General features: G+C 33.6%; 1 protein-coding gene across 10 annotated transcripts in view; it reads left to right on the forward strand.

Annotated features, from left to right (window-relative positions):
- GRIA4 (glutamate ionotropic receptor AMPA type subunit 4) overlaps positions 1 to 24,358 on the forward strand; it is a 678,364-nt gene that overhangs the window by 624,288 nt on the left and 29,718 nt on the right. For 8 of the 10 annotated variants that reach the window (XM_027563975.1, XM_027563976.1, XM_027563974.1 and 5 more), the window contains one exon: positions 2,349 to 2,596. In XM_027563975.1, the coding sequence (XP_027419776.1) occupies positions 2,349 to 2,596 (248 nt within the window). Of the gene's footprint in view, positions 1 to 2,348; positions 2,597 to 12,894; positions 12,934 to 24,358 lie in introns of all 10 variants that reach the window. The other 2 variants (XM_027563979.1, XM_027563978.1) reach the window with 1 other exon arrangement.

Consider the following 24,358-nt stretch of genomic DNA (forward strand, 5'->3'; position numbering starts at 1 on the left):
CCCTTTTAAATCAGAATCAGAATTTTTAAACACTAACATTGTGACACACCATATAAATTTTTTATAAAAAGTTTCTTTCATCATTCCTAATTTATATTATACTGATACATAAGAACTGTTAAGCATAATTACACTAAAGATTCCTCTTTCTTCAGGATTTTAAAGGAGTTAGTTTCTTTTGCATTTATGGTATATGTAATCAATATGATTTAAACAAATACAGCAGTAATCTTCCTCACATTAATATTATGGGAATGGACTACAATAAAATATCAATAACAAAGGTATTTTATTCCTTTACAAAAATCACTTGCTTTAATTTTCTGTTGCATTTATATTGTAAAATTACTTGCATAATTACCAAGCCCTAAAATCTTTCTTTTTTCCATTTTGCTGTGTTAGTTTTGTTTACTTGTTTCTTGTTCCTGTAACGAGATACTGAATAATAAGAAAGTTGGCAAGTAACAAGCATGATTCTTGTATTCTTAAATTTTTTTAGAGAAATTTTGATCAAAATAATACTCAGATTTTATTTCTTCTAGTTTCAATTTAGTATACACAGTGAAGCAAATATATATATATATATATATATATATATATGTATATGTATTACTATATGGCTGATAGATGTTTACCATCAAGTCTCTAAATTAAAATAACCAGAATAGATGTTTAAAGACAAGATTAAGTAATCCAGAGAGTTTATGATTTTCAGAGATTGGAACTCACTATAAAATGGAATAGTTCATTCTCTGGAAGAGAACTTCATTATTAGAGATGAAATGAATGAGGCCAGGCAATATGGCCTCCCTAGTGGATCTTATTAATTCAGATAATCTTCTGCCCTGGAACCACATAGAATCTTTGCAATTGAAATATAGTTGGCATAGAATGTTCCTAATATGAGGATTTCTGTAGCGAGAAGAAACCTGTCATTACCTGAACACACATACACAAATATATCAGGATCTCTGTATCATGAGATATTTTTAAGTATATAATGTAAAAACATTTCAGATACCTATTTCCTGAAATAAATAATTTCTATTTCCTGAAACTTTTCAGGATATCTATTTCCCATCTGATATTTATCACTATCTGAATGTATATTAACATAAAATATCTGGAGTTCGATTTTTTACATATGCGAATATCTTGTGTGGTTTATTGTATAGGTTTATTGATTGCTAAATTCCCATCTTATGAAGCGAAAATTTTGAACACCACTTTTAATCAATCATCTGAGTAATTTGCTTTTGCCCAGAACATGTATTCTTAAGTTTGCTATTCAGGTTCCTTGTCAGTTATTGAATATCTGCTTCTTGTTGGACTCTATCTTCTGGTAACCAAAGTTGGCTTAAATAAGTATACACGATACTCAGAATTTGGCCTCATGCATAGAGTCAAGTTTGGTGGAAATCTCCATTGCTTTTAGTTTTAATTCAGGTGCAAAATTTCCCCACTTTGCTATTGAACAAAAATAACTAAACCAGATAAAAGTCTGTGTGTATCTTTGTATTAACAAACACCAAACAGGATTCAGGCTTTTCTATTTTATTAAACACATCCTTAGGGACATTTGCATTCACTTGGATATATTTTCAAATTAAAAAAAAAGAATGTGTGGATAAAAAAATTTAATATAAATGCAGATAACCACAAAAGGAATTGAATAAATTAAGTACAAAAAGCAGTGTAGATCGAGCCAATAAATAAAAAAAATAAAGTTTCTTTACTGAAGTCAAGGGATTAGAAAAACTAACTTTCCAAAATAGAAAGTGGAAAAACAGGAATCATTTCTCTTTAAGTTTAATGTATGTTCTATTTGGACACTTTGTTAGAAAAGGTCTAAAAATGCTTTGGTGGACCTAAAATTTGATTCTTGTTTTATAGATATTTGGTTTACAAACTAGGGCAGATTTCTCCTCCTCCTTTGGTGCTCAACTACTGACTTGATAGGAACTGCATATTTTGTATGTATCTTTTTAGAATGGTTCTCACTAACACTTGGAGACATGGAAAAATATAAAAATAAAACAATATAACAATCCTCCTTGTTTGCTATAATTCAGTACAACTCTATGGATGTATATATTTTATAAAAACAATAAGTTGTTCTTTAAGCAGTTAACTAGGGTAATTATGACATGAGGTACCTTTTTCATCAAATATCACTTTTAAATATCTTTCATTTCATTGATTTTCTTAATGGTAAAAGGCAGTTTTCTAATTATGACAAATTGGAATTAGGGGGTAATGTAAAAGGCTTTATCCTGATTCCAGTTCAGTCAATATTAACATCTTGTTCCCTTCTTTCCTGTATTTAATTTTATTTTAATTTCCTCCAGAGATCAAAAATAGCAGTGTATGAAAAGATGTGGACCTACATGCGATCAGCAGAGCCATCAGTGTTCACTAGGACTACAGCTGAGGGAGTAGCTCGTGTCCGAAAATCCAAGGGCAAATTTGCCTTTCTCCTGGAGTCCACTATGAATGAATACATTGAGCAGCGAAAGCCATGTGACACAATGAAAGTTGGAGGAAATCTGGATTCAAAAGGCTATGGAGTAGCAACGCCCAAGGGCTCTTCATTAAGGTGGGTGGAATAGTATAACAATATAACATGTGTTGTTATAGTATTCCACCTTCCCTGATGTCCCTGAGAGAATTATTTTGTTTTGTGTGTGAACATGGTATGTTTGTTTGTTTTTCTTTCTCTCCATTTCATATTTTTTGGTCAACAACCAGGTAATTTTTTTTAATTTTAGAATAATTAATCATAATCGACATATATCTTTTAAGGCCATATAAAAACCAAACTGGTTGAACACTAGCTGCTTCCAGTGGGCCTAAAACATGGGTAGCATATGCTTCTATATCTCATCAACTTTTTTTGGTCACTGAAATCTACATTCTCATTGTGTCAGTAATAATTCTACATTTTTCATTATTTTTTAAAATTATGCCTGCCCACTAGTTTCTATGAAGAAATCAACATCTTCTAGAAAAACACTTTTTTTTTCCATTTCAATGTTTCATTTATTATGACATCATTATATTTTTAGAAAATCCTGATGTTGTACTGATGCTAACTTTGCAAATCACATTTATTTAAAAATGCAGGAGGGAAAACTGGGCTCTGATTTTATGGTGCTTACTCAAGTCACACTCTCACCTGTTGCAAAGGGAGTGTGGCATAAGTAAGATCTGTAAAATTAGACCCAATAACAATGCAAAATTGTTAACACATAGACCCCTAAAATATGACTTATGACTAAAGCATCACACATGTGGTTAATAGCCCACAAGTGTTAAAAGTGGCACTTTAATTCTTAAGGAAATGTTGGTAAAACCTGCCCTTTTTACCCTTTTGGTCCTGGACATAGAAAATCCACATGTTTATGTCCAGGAGGCAGTGTTTCCTATTTTCCTTAAGTAATAAAGGCTGCTTTTTGGTTACTGGGGCTAGAATAAAGCCAGGGTCAAAAGTGACAACTGACAAATTACTCTGGTCTCAGTGCTGTTTAGGAGAGATTCATACAAAGCACAGATTCAAGAGGAAATCAGAATCTTTGCTAAAGGAATTAACCAAGAACCTGATCTTGAGAAATGATGTTTCTGGTAAGCCTTGGAAAATTAAGGTAATAAGACCTGTACTATTGCCTAGTTAAGAGTGAAAATGATATAATAATATATGATTGGTTTCCAAGGGGCAACTGCAGAGTGCTTTGGGTGTCTGTATTGGATGGTGGAGGAGTTGAGACAAATATAAGAAACAAATACTAGTACTGAAAAGTTGTGTTAAACCAATATTTTGTGCTTGTAAACAACACTGTAACAATTAGAGAGTGGTTTCATGTTATGTTCAAAAGGGATGGTTTTTAAAGAGATAGAAAAAAGTTAGCCAGTAAAGACAAATTTGAGTGTAAACTTTGGCAATTCTGAAGTCAGGTTTATTTAAACATACTTCCCATGTGAAACTGGAGAATTGTGCAAGGGGGAAGTCCAACATAAATTATCCATGGGAATCCTCTAACTATAACAGAGGAATCTGTAGTTCTTAAATAATGCTGGGCAAAGTATAGATCAATAAAGAATTGTGAAATATCAAAATAAATAAATCAATTATCCATGATAAAATTCTACCCCAAAACATGTTAGCTATTCAGAATCAGGCATCAGGGTATTTGGTCTTTAAAGGGTTTCTTTTGTTTAATGAAATATAAGAAAGATGTAATCTCAGTGAGGCCATGTGGCAAATACATCTCCATCAAAATAGTAACTACAAGAGTACAAAGTATAAATTATTTTTAAAAAACCCAAAAGGAGACAGCTATGGTGGTTGATATGTAGATCACTGTTCAGACTATTGATTGCATTCACTGGATGTAGCATTTGCTCTTAGTTAATTCTCTGTGGATGTGGCTGCCTTGTCCTCTGTCTTGTGTCTACTGATAAAGGCAAGTTCCAGGGACTGAATTTGGCCTGCAGATACTGGTGCGCCGGACTCCCATTGATAGCAACAGTGTTCCCGTCTTAAATGTGCCACTTTGTCAAATCCACACTACAGGGATTGTTTGGGGGGAAGCTGAAGGACTTCATCTGTCTAGAACTGTATAATAATCAGCTCTGGCCTCCCCCTGCTTTTCCTGTCTTTCCCTGGATCTTGTTAATGAGGCAGTTGTTAAACTCAGCTTCCTGGGTGAAGAGTTGTTTATGTGCTTTGCTTTACACATGCCACAATTTCCTGAGCAAGCTGGCCCCTGCAAGACAAAAACAGTCATTTTGTCCTGCCTTTGAGAATACTGGAAGGGCACTGAGGGCTAACCAGCATTCACCTTACCCACACCTCTTCACTCCTTCACACTTAGCCCTGCTGAGTAGGAGGCTCATTAAGCTTAAATTCTTGTTCTTATTCAACCAGTAACCTTCTGCTTCAAAACAGGGAAACTAACGTAGAGAAGAATGTAGAGATGGACTAATAGGCAGCTTCTGTATAAAAAAGAAAATGCAAAAGAATCACAGTCCTTAGAGCAAAATCCAGAGGGTATACCTGCATCAAAGTATCTTTGAAAGCTTTCTTCCTTATTTGTTCAGTTAAGACTAAGTCTATTTTCCTGTAAGATCTTTTTTAACCGGATTTTTGGGTTAATAGTTTTGGATACAGTGAGACTGGTCTATTTCATTGTCATTAGTTATGGCTTTCTTTCAACTGCTGCTGTTTTGATTCATGGGCAACATGAGACTTTAAGAAAAGGAAAAAATCTTCCTTCTATATAAGTATACATAGTAAAGTTGTATACTTTACTATCAAAATGGTACTTTCTTTTGTATACTATCTGTATTACACTACTTTCTATACTTTTAACTTTGCCATGCAATAAGTAAACTGCTAAAGATTCCTTAGAGTGAATCATAATTTAGTTAATACAGATTTGTTGGCTATTACATGGTTTTTAAATGAGGAATACCCTTTTTAAAGATATTCATGGTATCTAGAATCTTCAAGTACCTCTAGGGAACCTAGAAGTAGATCATATCTTCAGAATTCTCCTGGCCTTTGTAAGAATGTGTATACTTGACCTTAATATTTGAAGTCAAGTTAAAGAACTAGTCTTCTGGGAATTTCCTGGAGGTCTGGTGGTTAGGACTTGTTGCTTTCATTGCCCTGGACCCGTGTTCAGACCTTGTCCAGGGAACTAAGTACTATCCTGCAAGCCACATAGTGCAACTAAAAATAAAATTTAAAAAGGAAAAAACCAATTTCCTCTACTTTTATTATTCAATACTTATAGTCCCCGTTCACAGGTTACCTTCTCTAAAGCTGTGCAGTATTTGTGGAACTGCTGTTAGTATAAACTAATGATCTGTCAAAAAAAGGGTCTTCCGAGAGAAAGCAGCCCCAAAAGAACTTCAGAACTTCATCAGTGTTTGAAATCTGGAGGGAAAAGAGGTCCAATTGGACTTGGGAGCTGATCCTTTGAAACCAAGCACATCATGCTTAGTTTGAAAGAAGCCAACTTAGAACCCCCACAGTAATAGCGTGGCAGGAGGGGACGAAGTACTAAGAATGGGAAAAGCAGGGCACATCTTCATTGACTTTTTATTTGAGTGTTTAACACAATCATTGCCCTCATCAGACACTCGGCTCAATTCTAAATCTGTGTCAGAGTAGATAGAGTTCTCTGTATGCCAAATTATGTTTCTTCCACTTTGGAGTATTTTTTAGAGCAGATGTATTCAATTTAACATTTAACTTCATGTGTGAAAAGTATATTATCTGTAAACAACCACTTTCCTATGTAAAATTTGTGGGACATATTTAATCATCAGTTCAGGAGTTCTTAGAAAGTTTAGAAAGGAGGAGTTTCTTCAAATTGTAAGAATAAAATTGTAGTCTATTTTTGGTGTTAGTAACAAGTCAATTTTTAGCACTTAAGGTAGACACTAGTAAAACTTAAAAGTGCAGAAATTTAAAGCTGAGTACTTATTAGTACTCGGCCTCAAGTACTTTTAATTTGTTTTCTGGAAATGAATTACAGAAGATTAGTACACAGTTTTGTGTTTTTTTTTTAACTATTATGGGAAAAAAGAGAAATTCTCATTTATAAATATCCTTCATTTCATTTGGTGTCATATTAAAAATGCTACAGATAACATATATTAAAAAATGCTACAGATAACTGACACATTTAAAAATCTTACACAAAAACTTAGTTCTTGTGATCTCTTTATGTTTCGGAACTTAGTCTGATAGCCTAGCCTAGGGATTAGAAAAATGCACTCATACAGACATCAATAGCACCTCTCAGCATACAAACACATGCAATTCCCCCTGGCTGTGATATGCTTAAGCACTTACCCTATTTGCTGTTAGAGATGTGGAAACATCAAGTATTTCACATTCACATGGTAAAGGTATCAGTGTTAAATGTGTCCCAGGGGGAAATGCTCCTCTTTACCATTCATACATTCCATCATTCTCTTGCTTGATATTGAGTACAGTAGGAAACATAAAACTTTCCACTGCCATTTAAAATTTTAGGTTTTTCATTTAACTCTTTCCTACAATTAAAAGATGATTAAAATTACAACTTCCCACGCAAAGGAAAAAAATCTTGCATTTTTCTACATTTCTTTAAAATTCATCAAATATTAACGTTTTTCATTTTTCCCACTTATTAAAAAAATGCTAATATGATTTGCCTTCATTCATTTGCCAATTTATTCAACAAATGGTTGTTGAGTTCCAACTGAGAATTTACCAAATAGATTTCAAGTTGTTCTCTCTAGGGATGTTTTGTGGCTAGCTAGGTAACGCCATTTAACCGCTTCTAAATTCAATATTCAGCTGTTTCTAAATCCAATATTCAGCTCTCCATTACATTTAGAAGCTATATTTTAGTAACTTGCCTGAGAAAAGTGAATAATATGTGGCTGTTTTAGTTTATACTACTTCATAGAGGATTAAATTTAACAAGATAAAATTGATAAAAAAGAAGGTAAACCTTCACAAACTGATTGAACAAGAGATCTAAGACTAAATCTCCATTTTGACAGTGCAGTGAAAAGCCAGAATTCCACACTGCTGTTCTTTCATCCCACACTACTATCTTGTAAACAAATACTCTTAAGTATAAAGAATTCCCCCAAAGAATATCTATATCCTATAAATTCAGGTTAATTCACAACTAATGTGAGTGCAGAATCTATAACCTTGAGTTACACATGATATATATATTTAGGAAACATAAAGTTGTCTCTAAGACCAAAGTTCATAATCTGATATGTATAAATATGCTGTAGATGTGTTTCCTCTTGGTATATGTCTAATAGCTGGACAAGTTCCATATTATGTCACTCATCTTTATGGAACATCTCACTACAAGAATTGGTTTCTAGAATTGCAGTATTAGTGTTCAGGTTATAAAGGGGACACAGAGAAGCAAGAAAGCAAGTGAACAATGGGTCTGTTCAGCTAAGATAATATCAGCTGAGTTTGTTTGGACTGGTTTGTTATTCATATGTAAGAGAAGGAAGATAAAATATTTTGACAGTCATTTGAAATGAACTGGAAAATTGTAAAGACTATAGTTTATAATTATATTCTGTTTTAAGTAGAAATAAGAAACTGTAACCTGTTTATTTTATAAATGTTTATTTCTCCCCAAAACTCAGTCCTATAACTTTTGTTTTCAAAATGATATAACATACATTTGAGATAGCTTTGCTACAAGCATAATATCATATGCACCTGGCAACACCTGACTAGAAAGTCACCATTCAACTCTCCAAAATACCTCACCTGGCTTCAAACCTTCTCATAAATGACAGTATATTGACTCCAAGAACATTTTATAAATAATAATTATACAAACAGAAGTTAGAAATACTATGAATACATTGTCTATCCTCCATTAATACCACAAATGGCTTTTTCATGATTGCTGCTGCTGCTACTAAGTCACTTCAGTCGTGTTTGACTCTGTGCGACCCCATAGACGGCAGCCCACCAGGCTCCCCCATCCCTGGGATTCTCCAGGCAAGAACACTGGAGTGGGTTGCCATTTCCTTCTCCAGTGCATGAAAGTGAAAAGTGAAAGTGTAGTCGCTCAGTCGTGTCCGACTCTTAGCGACCCCATGGACTGCAGCCTACCAGGCTCCTCCATCCATGGGATTTTCCAGGCAAGAGTACTGGAGTGGGTTGCCACTGCCTTCTCCTTTCATGATTAAAAGTAGTTTATTTTAAATGAATAGGTACCATACTTTCTGAAAACCTAAAATATTGTTAGGACTCATTTAAAGAATGAAATACACTTTTAAAAACTTTGTAAAGCCATTTCAACACGTTTCTTTACCGTCACACGACTCAACAATGAAAAAACATTAAAGGCATAAAAATATTCTTAGCATTAAATTGTGCCTTTCAAAGTATACTATGCCAAAATGTGCAAGAAATCTATTGTTTGAAACTCTACTGACCAAAATCATGACATCATATTGAAATAACCATGGTTTTATTTATATTGCTTTTTCTCTATGATTCTCAATGAAGAAAATGCACAAGTACTTTTTTTACAGAAATGGTAAAAATTCAATGTTTTCTCTAAGCATTAATTCTCTGGGAGTTTGCCAAAATAAAAATCAAACTGGAGTCAATCAAACAAGTGTAACACAAGCAACTCACTTTCAAAAGCGATATGAGTAAATGGATCCCTCTCCATTGTTGCTTTACTATGCAAGTTTATATAAAAACTGTCAAGAACTATCTGCAAGGCCTCTGCTATTATAGAAGCCTAGTCATTTCATATTTGGAGCTGAGAGATATACAACTTCTGAACATCCTTTTTGATAGAGTAACAGGCTAGAATACTATTAGTAAATAAGAGAAGATATCACCAGATCCCCAGTCCCTAGTCTCCTCTCTTTTTAGGCACTTGTAACTAGGACCACAGAAAAAGTATTATCAAAAAGTCATTGCTACTGACTTAGCATGAAAAGCAAATGCTTTTTTAAAACCATGAGAAATAGAAAACTTAAAATTAAACCAGTATCGAGAACCCTAAATCAATACACTAACCTTTGGCTTATGTTTGAGGCTAGGCTAGCCAGAAGTAAATAGGATCCCAAAAAAATGGACCTGATTGTCTTCCAGAGTAAATATGAAGGGCATAGACTAAAAACAAACAAAAGAAAAGAATTACTTTCTATGAAATGATAAAGTAATGATAATATAAGGCAAAGAATCAGATGTTAGTCTATCATTTAATATTTTTAATTTGTTCACTTTTAAGACATAATGTTTGAATTTAGCTCAATGTATAACTATAAAAATTACTGGGCAGGCTATTTCAGAAATGAAATAATATTAGTAAAAATACAGCATTATAGCTTTCAAACCATATATATATATATATATATATTTACCTGCTCCTTTTAACCCTCTTATGATGTCATTTTATTATAAAGGAAGACGTAAATTAGAGATGTTAAGTGACTTGCCCACAGTCCCACACAGCTGAGATTGGAAATGAGATCTTCTGACTCTCTCCAGTGCTCTTAAGGGAAAAGAACAACAACAAAAAAAAAAAAAAAAAACCTCTTTACTATAACTATAGTTTACTTTGAAAGGTTATTGAATAGATTCTATGATTATTCTATGTTGTAGTTTCATTAATATTGATAATTTCAAGGTACATTGAAAATACCCATGTAAGAGCTCAAGAAATTATATTTAATTCATATTATAAACTAAAGAAACTCTGCTAAGTTAACCAAACTAGACAGAGGTAGGTTTCAGGTCAACACAAAGAAAGATTTTACAACAATTAAAATTGGTTCAAATAATGAGGGGAAATGGGCTATGTTTCCCAAATTGTTCAAATAGAAGAGATTCTCACATCTCAGACAGTACAGAAAGTGACATCTAAATTCCTGTCTCATTTTGAGAGTCTGAGATTCTGGGTCATGTCCTGAACTGTCTTTAGGAAAACAACCAAAAAATTTCTGTTATACCTCTTTGAAGCGGTGGACACTTAATAACACGAGGGCGAAATTCATTCCCAGAATTTCAATAGAAGCTCATTAGGCTTTGGGATTAAGTAATTCACTAATTAAGTAAATAGCTGCTTTTATCATAGTCTGTCTACAATGTGAAATGGAAAAGTATTTAAGGAAACCACTTCTCTGAGAGAACCAGAGGGACACAGTTCTTGTGTAATTATCGAGTTTTAAAATTAAATACTGACATCAAATTTGGGGCAATATGCAAATCTGACAAAATCCTTTGAATTATATGAGTGGTAGTAAAACAGCTAAAGTGAAGCACATGTATGTAGAAGGACTTTCTTTGTTTTTTAAGAATGAAACATATTTTTCCATATCTAGATATGATTTAAAAAATTGATCTATATAATATAGTATCCTGTATTGTTTCAGTATGTAATACTTGAGAGTTTTGATTTTTAAGGGCACCACAATATCCCCAAACAGCTTTATTACTATTTAATTTCTTTTCCATTTTTTTTCCTTCATCATAAATAGCCATCAGTTAATGCCCTGAAGCAGGAAGACTGCACAGCCATTGTGATTGTAACCAAGCCTGGCAGTGTACCTACAGTTTTTCTTTTTCATAGATTCTCAGATTATTTGGAATATAAAGGTATTTCTGTCAAAACTCTGTCATATAAGTGGTCTCCATGGACGAAGTAGGTGTTTCGTAAAATATACTCTTTTTTTTTATATTTATAGCATATATTTATGATTTCTGAATGTATCTTTTTCAAAAAAAAAGGAAAGTATTTCTGTATATTTTCTTTAGAATTTATAGAATATAATGGATAAAGACAGGTTTGTCAAAAGAGCCATTCTTAGAATATTCATTAAAGAGATGACACTAAAGTTTCTAAGGATGAGAAAAATGTGCATATTTGTAGTTGGAGGAGTTTTATTGTGCCATAGAAATATTATGGAACTTTAAAGTGATTCAAGATCATAGGGTGAATCTCATGCTAAATAAGTGGTAATAGTAATAGATGTATAATACAGAATCTTCCATACAGTGTTTTTTCCCTGCATATATTCATAATAGCCATTTGAGTAACAGCTACAACATCCTTCATTTTGATATTTCTGGAATATATTGTGACAACCTGAGCTTCCAAAAGTACATCCATTTTCTCACTTGATGTCATTTTACTTGATAAAGAATTTTAATAAGTTACCCAAAGTTAAATAACAATAGCACATGATCTTGTATGGGTTCAGGCTCATTCTTGGTCTCCACTTTCCTCCATGTCTCACAGAATTTAATTAACTGTCTGGTATTTGATTTTTTTATGGGAGCCAGTCACTATCCCTGAAATTATGTCAAGGGGTATCCAGGAATTGGCTCTAAGATCAATTAATTAGACAGTGGTCTCTGAAGAGATGAAGTCATTCAAGTAAGAAAAAAATATATCATGTGTAACTGACTTACTTTATTGTACAGCAAAAACTCCAATTTTAAAAAAGACCATATCAGAGACCATATAAATGAAAATTAAAAAAATAATATCTATTACATATCAAGCATACATATATGAACATATTTTTTGGTATCTTCATCTGAACAGATGATGTTGTTGAAATTCAAGTCAAATAACTGAGAAATGACAGAACTGGAATAGAAGCCCATTGTTGTATAATTACCAAATCCATGCTCATTTCACTATGCTATCTTGTTTCTCTCCAAAGAAGCCAAGAGTCCTAGTTAGATAGACACATTAAGAAAAAAAAAATCCCATATTTATCTTACCTCCGATTCCCTGTTTTGAAAAATTAAATCACATAATTTGCAATCATATTCATCTCCCAGACTTTTTCTTAGTCTTCCAATCTAATGACCTATTAAGGGTGTTTTTTTTTTTTTCACGTTTACAATAATTCTAGTTCATATCAGATTTAGTACTGCTCCAAACATGATGTTGCCTCTAGCACTCACATTATACCCTCAAAAGACATGAACGTCAGGGAAATGGGTTGAAACATCACAGCATGCCTCTCCCTACCTGGGGAACTCTAGGTACTCTCATGGTACACCCTCCATAATTCACTCCAGCTGATGAAAATTAACAAGTCAATGCTCTTCCATAAATCACTTTGCTCTAAATCAGTATTCAGTTTATTGGAGCTCTAATAAAGTAGACTAAAGAGCAGACAATTTTGTCCCCCTTACAAAGCTAATGTTGGTTTAATCCTTAAATGGATCTTAAGTTCAATTCAGTGAATGCTCCAGTATATCAGACAGTTGGTAGTGTCTTGTGAGACATGAGAAAAGGATCCGCCAGAACTGAACTTGACTTTAATACAAGACCATGTTCTATTATTGTTTAACTTTGGGTATTTCTCCCCTAGGAGGAGGACAGAGGAGAACTAACCAGCTCCAGGACTAAGGTAAGAGGGGAGTTTTCTTTCAAAAGAATGGGTTCCATTTATTTGAAGGAAACCCCTCCCCCACCTATTTTTAATCCTATTTTCTTTATACATTTATATTTTTTTAACTTAACAGGATTAAGAAACCAGCTTGCCACCTGTGCATAGTAGTTATTTGAATACCCACATACAAATGTAATAGCAGAATAAAAAACCTTCACACGTCTTATCAGTTATACGCTAAGGTTTTTTTATCATCATTAAACATCAGTGCCAGTCTTCTATTAAGGATTAGATTCTTATATAGGTCTTAGGAAATTGTCATCAGTTTGGAATTTTATTACATGTAAAATATGGATGGTAACTGACAATCAAACTATAATGGATAATAAGGTTGCAAAAATTTTGGTAAAATCCAAAGTGTTTCTATAGAAAATATATCATTATTAAGAAATTTTTTACTTTAAATAAGCAGCTGATGTAATTTAAATGATATGTAATTGTAAATATGGTCAGGTTAGACTTGGTGTGAAGTAATATATATTAGTGAAATTTTAAGGTATCTTTTGAAAGCTGTGGTTAGAAAAATCTAAGAGGAAAGGGAGGTAATATTGTTTCAACCAGTATTTCTCCATGCTTATAGAAGCGCTTACCAGGCCTCTTTCATTGCTATTAATGGTTTCCAGTGTTACTTCTCATGTTTTATGTTGTTATCCATAAACATAACATCAGTATTTCCCGAATTTAATACCCTATTTCAAATTGGTCCCTCCATAGGGGAGAAGTGCAAAGTGAGAAACAAGTGAAATCCAAAGTGAGAATTTATGAAAACATCCAGAATTTGAGATATTTGAAGAAGTCTTATGGATTATGGAGGGATCAGCTCCCAGATTCTATCCAGTAATATTTTTTTGTTATTGTTACTCTCAAGAAGGCTAGATCTTACATGACTCAAACAGATTTTAAGAAAGCTCTAGGATCGTATAACTAAGACACTTGTGGATAAAGAAGGAAATTTTAGGAAAAAAAAAAGACATGTGCAGAAAGAATGAGAATTCAAGCAGTGAGTTGCTAGTAAATAATCATCTTTCAGAAGCAGTTTTTTCTTTGTTACAGATATGTTTAGAATCTTGACATCAGCTTAAAATTGGATTTGGGGGGTTTTAGTGAAAGAAAGTCATTTCAGAAGGATATATTATTATTAGAGATTGTTGCCTTCTGAGCAGGAACCATACTAGTCGTGTAACTAGGAATGTACATGAGAGGACACATACAAACTAGAAATTTGATTTTATACCAACATTTATGTAGATTACTGATATTGCCTTGTCGTGCTAAGTCACTTCAGTCATGTATGACTCTCTCAATACCATGGACTGTAGCCCACCAGGCTCCTCTGTCCATGGAATTCTCCAGGCAAGAATATTGGAATGGGTTGCCATGCCCTCCTCCAGGGAGCCTTCCTGACCCAGGAGATCGAACCCAAGTCTCCTGTGGCACACACATTATAGGCAGATTCTTTACCACTGAGCCACTGGGGAAGCCCAATGATGTTGCAATGGTCATCAAATCCAGAAACCTAATTACTGAACTTTTAGCAGATAAAGCATTTTGTCAAATAGAACTTAACTTTGGCTTTCTCACTCACTGACTCTCTTAGTGAAAAGTATAGGCTATATTTAAGGTACATTATTTATTCCTAATGTATTTATTCCTGAATTTTATCATGCCAGATACATGGATTGCTTAAGCAAAAAAAAAAAAAAAAAGAAGAAGAAAAAAAAGTCAAAATATTTTTAGTGAAGTATTTATGTGTTAGAATTTGACACCCACACAGACATTAGTTATGTCAGGTAGATCTGTTATATACTTTGAATTCTTATAAAATATATCATGATAATCTCATTCTAAGAAAGAATTGGTGGTTCTTCAGTGATTTCTAGTTCTTTTGGATAACCTGAAATTGAGATAAAACATCATATTTTTCTTTTTTTAGTTTCTCAGTAAAATGAAAGTACTGGTCTCATGTTACCTGCATTCAATTTATTAAATATATTAAGACTAGATGGTGAAAGTGCCCAAACTGGTAATTTAAAAAATATCCAACCCCTGAGCTAATAGCTAAAAGACTGTGTGATATTGTTCTAGTATTAACATCAATAGGAGCAAAGGTGAGACTATTTTAATAATTTAAACTTTCTTCCTATTTAAATTTTAATAAAAATAAATGAGAGAATATGTTTCTGTTTTGAAATATGATTGTATGTCCTGTCGCTCTCAAAGATAAGAGGTTTGTATTTCACTTAGGATGGCATAAGCTTATAATATTCACAGACAAATGTATTTAGAAATCCAAGTCTTCAGTTCTTTCCAGAGAATAACGGAAAAGCCACATGTTCTCCTAGTTATGAGCCTGCTTTGAAAGGCAAATTCAGATAGCTTCTTTTCAAGACCCTATTTTTACCAAACAATTTCCTTTTTCTGTTTTTGCTATTCTCCCCACCTAACCAAAATCTGAGTCAAAACTTAAAGATAGATGAAACAAGATCACTTAAAAGATACTTTAAACTATATATTTTAAGTTATATTTAAAGGCTGTAAAAATAAATAAATAAATAAATAAAGGCTGTGCATGCATGCTCTGTCACTTCAGTCATGTCAAACTCTTTGCGACCCTATGGACTGTCAATTGCCTGGCTCCTCTGTCCATGGGATTCTCCAGGCAAGAATACTTGAGCAGGTTGACATGCCTTCCTTCAGGGGATCTTTCTGACCCAGGAATCAAACCAACAACTCATGTCTCCTATATTGGCTGGCCATTCTTTACCACTAGAACCACCTAGGAAGCTAGTCTATTACTAAAAAACAGAAACCTGAAATGAAAGAGAAAAATTAAAACTTTAATATTTTCTTTCAAGAACTTGATAAGAAATTTAAAGTATTTGTATATAAAGATTAAGTAGATGTATTTAGTGAATTAAATACATATTTATATGTACAACAAAATAAATCTTAATCAAGTTAAACCAAATACAGTTGACATTTAAAATCTGTTTATGATAAATTAAATTTTTAATTTCTGAAATATGCTGAATTATATTGTTCTAAGTAGAAAAAATATCTTTAAAGGCAGTATGTTTTATTTGCTACACTAAAATAGATTAGAACTGAACTATAGAAATACTAGTATCTGTGATTTTTATCTTTGACTTTCATTGAAAGTGTCAGATTTCCCTTGATATTCACAAACAAACATATTTGATTTTATCTTTTAGTATTCTTTCTTTGGCTACACAAACTGAACTGGCGATCCCTTTATTTTAACTATCTAGAATATGGAATATTTTCTTAGATTATTTTGTTTATACAGTGGACAAAAGTTCTAGAGTCAGTAATTTCATATGTTCCTCTTGCCAATATTTAACAGACAGTTTTGAAGCCTTTTGCTTTCTTTTATTTTGTTTTAAAACATTCTTCATATCAGGTCTTCTCAAAATTTATCAGGTTCCATGGTTGAAAGATTCTCTTTCATTGTATAACACACTATGCTTTCATTTGAATGGTTGCTTGAAAACTACCACCTTAAGTCAACTCATTGAGATATCATCCTACATTTAGTTATTGCCTGCTTACTCTATTTCTTGCCCTGCACTGGGACTGAAAATGTTATAAAGTATCACAAGACACAGCTGTTGCTTTCCAAGGAGAAAAAAATGTACAGCTAACATTGTAATGAAATGTTAGAGCAAATTTGAGTGTGCTACATAATATGTAGATAATTTAAAGAAGCAGGAGGTAATTAGAATATCTGGGAAAGATCTGATAAAATAGGTTCAGATGTACCAGTTGAATGAATAAGTCAATGAGTGATTACTGGAAAATTATAAGAAATTTAGAAAAGCTAAGAGAGAAAAAGAATTCCTGGTGAACTTTCTATCATGAGACTGGAATTCATTCTGAATAAAATATATTTGAGACTATAAGAAAATAAGACTGGCTAGAGGAAGAGAAGTTCTGTTTGGTGAACTAGTGCTTAAGAGGCTGGGATTCTGTGTTAGAGATACCCAGGTTCCATTTCCATTTGCCATTTACTAGCCATGTGGAAGGCAATGGCACCCCACTCCACTACTCTTGCCTGGAAAATCCCATGGATGGAAGAGCTTGGTAGGCTGCAGTCCATGGGGTCGCTTAGAGTCGGACATGACTGAGCGACTTCACTTTCACTTTTCACTTTCATGCATTGGAGAAGGAAATGGCAACCCACTCCAGTGTTCTTGCCTGGAGAATCCCAGGGACTGGGGAGCCTGGTGGGCTGCCATCTATGGGGTAGCACAGAGTCGGACACGACTGAAGCGACTTAGCAGCAGCAGCAGCAGCAGCCATGTGGATTCAATGAGGATTCAGTGAGAATAAACATAACTTGACACAGAGTCTGGCTTAATAAAATTATATTGTAAAGGCATATGTAAATTGAATTGTTGGAAAGCCATGAATACCAGAAAGATTAGAATAGTATTTTAGAGGCAATCAGGAATCACTGAAAGTTTTTGACAAAGCACTACATATGAGCAGAGAAGCAAAGTTATTTTGACTGTGAGCATCTGAGTAGGGACTGAGTCAGCGGATCTTGTCTCAGGTGATAAGGATTTTTATAAGATGGTGTCAATGTAATAGAAATGCAAATAGGTGACATTTTCAGAAAAACAGTTCTTAATGGATGATCGACTATGAGAAAGGAGAGGAAACAAAAATTCAAAGATGAAACCGAGTTTTTGTGACCATCTAATTCATTATACTGATGCTTCATTATGATGCTGTTCTTGGAAACTCAAGATTACATATTGTAAAAGATCAGCACTTAAATCATTAAGAACCTTGTATCAAAAAAACCTATCCAATTTTAACCTTAGGAGAAAATAAATGTTGCCATCAAATGAAATCAAATCATCATTTAATTTGTTAGTATTGTTTTTTAAAGAAAGTCATCTACTGTAATTTCTTTTAGGAAGGATCAGGCCAGTTGACAAGATTATTTGCTTTTTAAGATTTATCTCAGCTCAACGAGTGTTTAGAGAGAACAGAAGTTGCCAACTTAATAGGGCAAGGCATATGAGTCAAAGCTTAACCAAAAGGTAACCCCTACCAAGCATAAAAATCTTCTCAGGAAAAAGGAAAGTTTCCTTAGAGAGCCATAGGAAGGATGAGTAAACAGTTTAACTTCACAGGATGACAGAAAACAAAGATACCATAGTTCTGTGGGAAAGAGCACTGGACTAGAAGGCAGAAGACCTGTGTCCCAGCTGGGCTTTGTTGAGCAAGTCACCTAACTTTCATTAGACCCCATGGACCACATCTATAAAATGAGAAAGTTGTAGACAACCTCTAAACCACAGTTTGACTCAAATATTATAGGATTCTAGTTCTTTAAACAATCAATGAAAGCTTTTAAGAACTGGCAAAGGATGGAAGAAGGAAACATGGTCGGGGTACATGGAATGGAATAGTTTAGAATTCTGAAAGGTGTGTAAAGAGAATAAAGAGAATGGTCTAGGAGATTAAAGTATCTAAAGTTGGGGGTGGGACAGGGTCCACATAGAAAATGACAGTCCAGACAAAGCATCTTTCTGAAAGGCCTAGTATTTTTGAAGTTTTACTTTAGAATGATGATAATCACAACTTTAAAAAGTGAATGATAACCAGAGGTAACTTGAAGCACTTAATCTAGATAGTTATGATCTCATCTTGAAATAAAACCCTCTTTTGTACAATTTGATCGTGGATAATGATAACAATGGGGTGGCTTAGGGCAGGGACTTTATCTCATATAATCTCAAACTGCACACTCAAAAGACCACCAAAAATGAAATAAAATTTACATTATTTAATATGACTACATTTTCTAAATATTATGTAAGGATAAATAAAAGTATCTTTTGACAACATTTATTTTAAATTTGTATTGATTTAACATAGAGTCCTTTTAAAAAAACCCACATATGATGTGTTTTCAGAATGATCACAAATGGAGTTAATATCTTGGAAATTCATTTCTGCCAAGTCATAGTCTGAAAACCTCTTCTCTATTAAAATTCTGGAGCCAATATGGGTCACAGAAATATTTTTATTTATCTTTAATAAGCATACTTGAAAAGTCATTTATTAATTTTACAATAGGTTTATTAGAATTGTCAGAGAGAGTTAGACACCTTTCCTGTACCCCAGCCAGGCTAAGAATTAAATTGATGTGAGACAGATTACAGGAGAAAATCAAACAAAAATTTAATAACATGTATACAGGGAAAGACCCAGGAAAACTGAGTAACTCACCAAATGGCCCAAACCCTCACCTTAAATCCATCTTCAACTAAAGACAAAAGAGATTGTTGAGGGTAGTGATTTGGTACCTCAAATGGGGATAAACACAATTCACATAGAGAGGAAAAAGCAAATATTTGGGAAACAAATGCTTGAGCCATGGGGAGAGAGTGGGATGCTGAGTAGATTCTGATCTCTAGTTTTCCCAACACACCTAGCCCATATTCTCTGGTGTTAGTTCTATTCCTATAAAAGGCCCTCTACCTAAATTCTTAAGGCAGTTAGCAAGGTCAAAGTTTCTTCCTGAGCCTTTCAAGCCTTGATTGTTTTCAATTTGAAATAATTTGCATGCCAGAAATATTTGGGGGCAACAGATTTTGTTCACCTATAGTCTCGTCTTTGAAGTTTCTTTTAGACATTTCATAGTCCAGAATTTGACTTTATATGTTGCTTTATAGCTCATCAAATCAACCACATAGTCTGACAACTAATCAGTTTATTTCAGGAGGCCATGATGCAGGTGGGCTCTCAAAGTTAGGGCTATATGGTGCAAACAATCAGGTAGGAGGTATTTGTATGGAGGCAAAAAAAAACACAAAGGTTAATGATTGGAGTAAACTATAAACCCAGTATCTGAGTCCTGAGAGCTGCCAGTCAAGATTTCTAGATATCAGGACTGAAGCATGTTTTGCAGTATGAAATATCTTCAATGATGTCATTAGGTATTCAGGTAAATTTCCTGAGAATCTTACACAGCAATAGTCAAGAAGTTTGTCTAAATATAGGCAATTATTGTGATCGCTCAAGTTTATATCAAGTTGTTCGGCTTCAGTTTGAAGGGCTTCAGGAAAAGGGCAGCATTTATTCTCAATGATTCCAAGTTAAAATAAGAAGCAGAAGAAAAACTGAAAACACTACGCTTTTTTTTTTTTCTCTAAAAATTACCCTTACTTCTATCAAAGAAAATCAAATTAAGACTAATTTGTTTTCAAAATTAATGCCATTAAATTTGCCCTGGTTATTTACCTAAGTCCAGCAAAAACAGTAATTGATCTGCTTTGCTGGAAATTTTCAAAGGAATCTCCAGATTAAATTTTTAAATGCCTCTCATACCATGAAACCATGCCAAGGATTTGCTACCAGATTTACCTGTAATATATATAAATTTGGATGAATTCTTCTCGTCTTGAAAGAGAAAGTGAAAGTCACTCAGTCGTGTCCAACTCTTTGAGACCCCACAGACTACACAGTGCATGGAATTCTCCAGGCCAGAATGCTGCAGTGGGTAGCCTTTCCCTTCTCCAGGGGATCTTCCCAACCCAGGGATCGAACCCAGGTCTCCCCCATTGTAAGTGAATTCTTTACCAGTTAAGCCACAAGGTCTCCAAAATATCCTGAGTTTCCTCTGCCTTCCAGGAAATAACCTTACTTACTCAACTGGTAAGGCTGCTAGGAACCATATAAGAAAACTACCAGGCTATTTTTCCAAAGGGTTTTATGGCTCCATACAGTCGATCTTAATTCCTTCAAGCTGTCTGGACATTTTTAAACATGACTTTCCAGTCAAAGCCTTGATAATATACCAATGTTTCCTATTGTCTTCTAATACAAGGAGTACAAATTCTTAGTGAAAGTATGTAAACAAATATATAGCATGTAAAAAAATATAGTATTTTTATAGTATGTAAAAAAATATAAAAATACTCACTAAGAGTTTCTAAATTCTGAGGGGATCAGGTAGGAAGAAAAAGATGTTTCAATTCTTTTACATCGGTACAATTTGCCAAATTGCTATAAGTCATAGTTAATAGAAGAGGAAATATTTCTTTGTATCTGGAAAGCAATGATGAAAATGCCAGTAATATTTCAGATAAAAAGTTATAAAAATTATAAATCATATTCATCAGTTCATTTAGTTCCATATAATTAATTCTTATTGATCTTGATCTTTTATTAACAGTTTTATGAAGCCATTAAGTTTTTCATTAGAATTCTATAATCTCTTACCAGTTTAGTGTTGTGATCTAAAAGTTATCACAAACTTATATTTGTCCAAAAATCATTTCTATGAACATCTTCATTTTCTAAGAGCATTTTAGTAAAACAAAAACTATCTATGAATGACAAAAACTTAAAATCACATGGTTAAAGATCTAATTGCAATGCAATTGACATGGAAATTTGTCTATTTCTGTGACATGGAACATTTTAAGACAATAACTAAAAATATGACTGATAACATACCAGGACATATCTGAATTTTAGGAATTTCATATAACCTCTAGAACACCTGTATTACCCACACGATACACCTAAGATTTATCATTGCTCGTTTAACAATGGTTTCCATATACTTTAATGTACAATGTTTTTAATTTAGTATCTCTCTTTGAGATGTTTCAGGGGCCCTATGAAACATCTCAAAGTTAAGTAGAGGCTCAAAGGGACTTTATTTAGAATTTTGATTTGGGAGACTTTGTCAAAGTTATCAAAATATTTTAAATCACTTGGACAAATACGATTATAGGTCACTGTAAAGCAATACTTATTCACTTAACCAAAGTGACAATAAAATATTTCAAAGGCAAATACATATATATACAAATATTCCAAGAAAACTTTATCTCTTAATAAGACTCCCTTAAAGCATAATTTTTTTCAGTGTGATCCATGACACATTTTAATAAACCCAAATATCTTTAGTTCTCTGTAATAAGAAGACAAAAAATAGATTTATTTAACAATTAATGTTTCAGCATTTTATCTTCTCTGGAAATGATCTACACATTCAGAAATTCCCATCATTTAACTTAGCAAAACTCTAAAGCTTCAAGTTACCAAAACAAATTTGAGGAAACTATTTTTAAGTAGCTATGCCATAAAACATAATTATTATTAAAGATTTCACCTAAAAACTTTTGTTTCATTTAAACTTATTTAATTACTTGTGAAAATTTTATCATACAAATTTATCATTTTTTGCTGACAAAGTTTGTAACAGAGATATCTGAATGTATTTAACTTGTGGTAAACCTAGTAGTCAGACTTTATTTTTGGGGGCTTCAACTGCAGATGGTGATTGCAGCCATGAAATTAAAAAACGCTTACTCCTTGGAAGAAAAGTTATGACCAACCTAGATAGTATATTGAAAAGCAGAGACATTACTTTGCTAACAAAGGTCCGTCTAGTCAAGGCTATGGTTTTTCCAGTGGTCATGTATGGATGTGAGAGTTGGACTGTGAAGAAAGCTGAGCGCCAAAGAATTGATGCTTTTGAACCGTGGTGTTGGAGAAGACTCTTGAGAGTCCCTTAGACTGCAAGGAGATCCAACCAGTCCATCCTAAAGGAGATCGGTCCTGGGTGTGCATTGGAAGGACTGATGCTGAAGCTCAAACTCCAATACTTTGGCCACCTCATGCAAAGAGTTGACCCACTGGAAAACACCCTGATGCTGAGAGGGATTGGGGGCAGGAGGAGAAGGGGATGACAGAGGATGAGATGGCTGGATGGCATCACCGACTTGATGGACATGAGTTTGAGTTAACTCCGGGAGTTGGTGATGGACAGGGAGGCCTGGCGTGCTGTGATTCATGGGGTTGCAAAGAGTCGAACACAACTGAGCGACGGAACTGAACTGAACTGAAACCTAGTAGAATATAAGCTCTGCAATTAATGCTGGTAACTCTTGAGATAGGCCTATTTACTTAAACCAACAAGCTTAAACTTGCTTTTACTTATTAAAGATTAATCTTAAATCAGGTACACTGGAAAACATTTGGGTTAGTTTCTACTACATTTAGAAATATTTAATTCTTAAGCACTTATTTTTAAGGCAATTAAAAAGAGCTCTTTTGCAAATTAATTTTGATAATATCATTTGGAGATAGAAAAATGCCATATCAATAATCCACATACATAAACATAAACACAACCAGAACTCTCATAGATTTCACTGTAAAACTTAAGTCATGAATCAGGTATATCACAAACTCACTAATTTATAAATAAAAATTGGAAAAAAATTATATATGCTCAGATTGTTAAGGCTTTTTACTATTTGTGGAAAAAACTTATATACTTGTCCTTGATAAATCTTTAAGGAGGATGTGAATTAGATTTCCTGTGAGAGAGCACTTCCACATACCAGTTCACTCTCGGGGCAAAATCTTCCACTATTGCTTCTTTTAGCCCCTAAATATCAGCGCCCAGTTTCTGGGTTTCCATCTCATACTATGTGAGCTCAGCACTATCAGCTTCCTTTATTCAATTAATACTCCCTAAATAATGGGTTTACCTGCCCCATCTTACAAAACCAGGCAAGGGAAGACAAAATGCTCATCCCTACAATATCATCAAGGCAAAAGAAATGCAACCATCTTACACAAAGTCCACTCAAATACATAAATTTTAATAAATTTCCATCTCAGTTCTATCAGTTCTGTAACCTTAGCTTCCAATAAAATGCCATCAACAAGTCTCAGTCTTACAAGGAGTCCCAGAAACTTTTTATCCCCCAGCCATTTGCTTCATTCCTATATAAAGGTTCTGATGACCCCAGTAAGGGATAGACCCAAGGGACCAAGGCTTTTTTGTCAATATTTAACTCGATTAATTGGCCTAACTGTTGCCCCGAAACAGTTGCAGTTTTCTCAGTTTCCTCAGTCTTCTTAATCTTTTCCTTCCAGCTTTTAAAATTTATCTAAACTGAAGTAATTAGAGTAGACTTGTTTGGGATCTTTACTGTTGGAGAGAACCAATATGGGGTCCTTTGGACTCACACAATCTTAGGTAGTACTGTATTATAAAACCTTTGTTTTGATCCCACAAATGCTCATTTTATTTATCCCAATTCTTAACAACCATCTAAAGATTTTCATTCTGCTTTGATTAGTCCCATGACTCTTCCCTTTCTGATTCCTCTTTATTCCCACTTTCATTATTTGTTTTATTTACTTTATTATTTAACAACTCTTTTAGAATTTTTTTCTTTTTGGGAAGAGTCTCTTTCCAAAAAGAGACTCTTTCCCTTCCATTTGTTTATTAATAAATAACGTTTTTATTAGGACCTGTAAGACCCACTTAGAATATGAATTTAATAAGGCTTCCTGAAAAGATTTTCTTATATTTTTA

The sequence above is a fragment of the Bos indicus x Bos taurus genome, chromosome 15 (genome assembly GCF_003369695.1).
Source record: "Bos indicus x Bos taurus breed Angus x Brahman F1 hybrid chromosome 15, Bos_hybrid_MaternalHap_v2.0, whole genome shotgun sequence".
NCBI classification, from domain to species: Eukaryota; Metazoa; Chordata; class Mammalia; order Artiodactyla; family Bovidae; genus Bos; species Bos indicus x Bos taurus.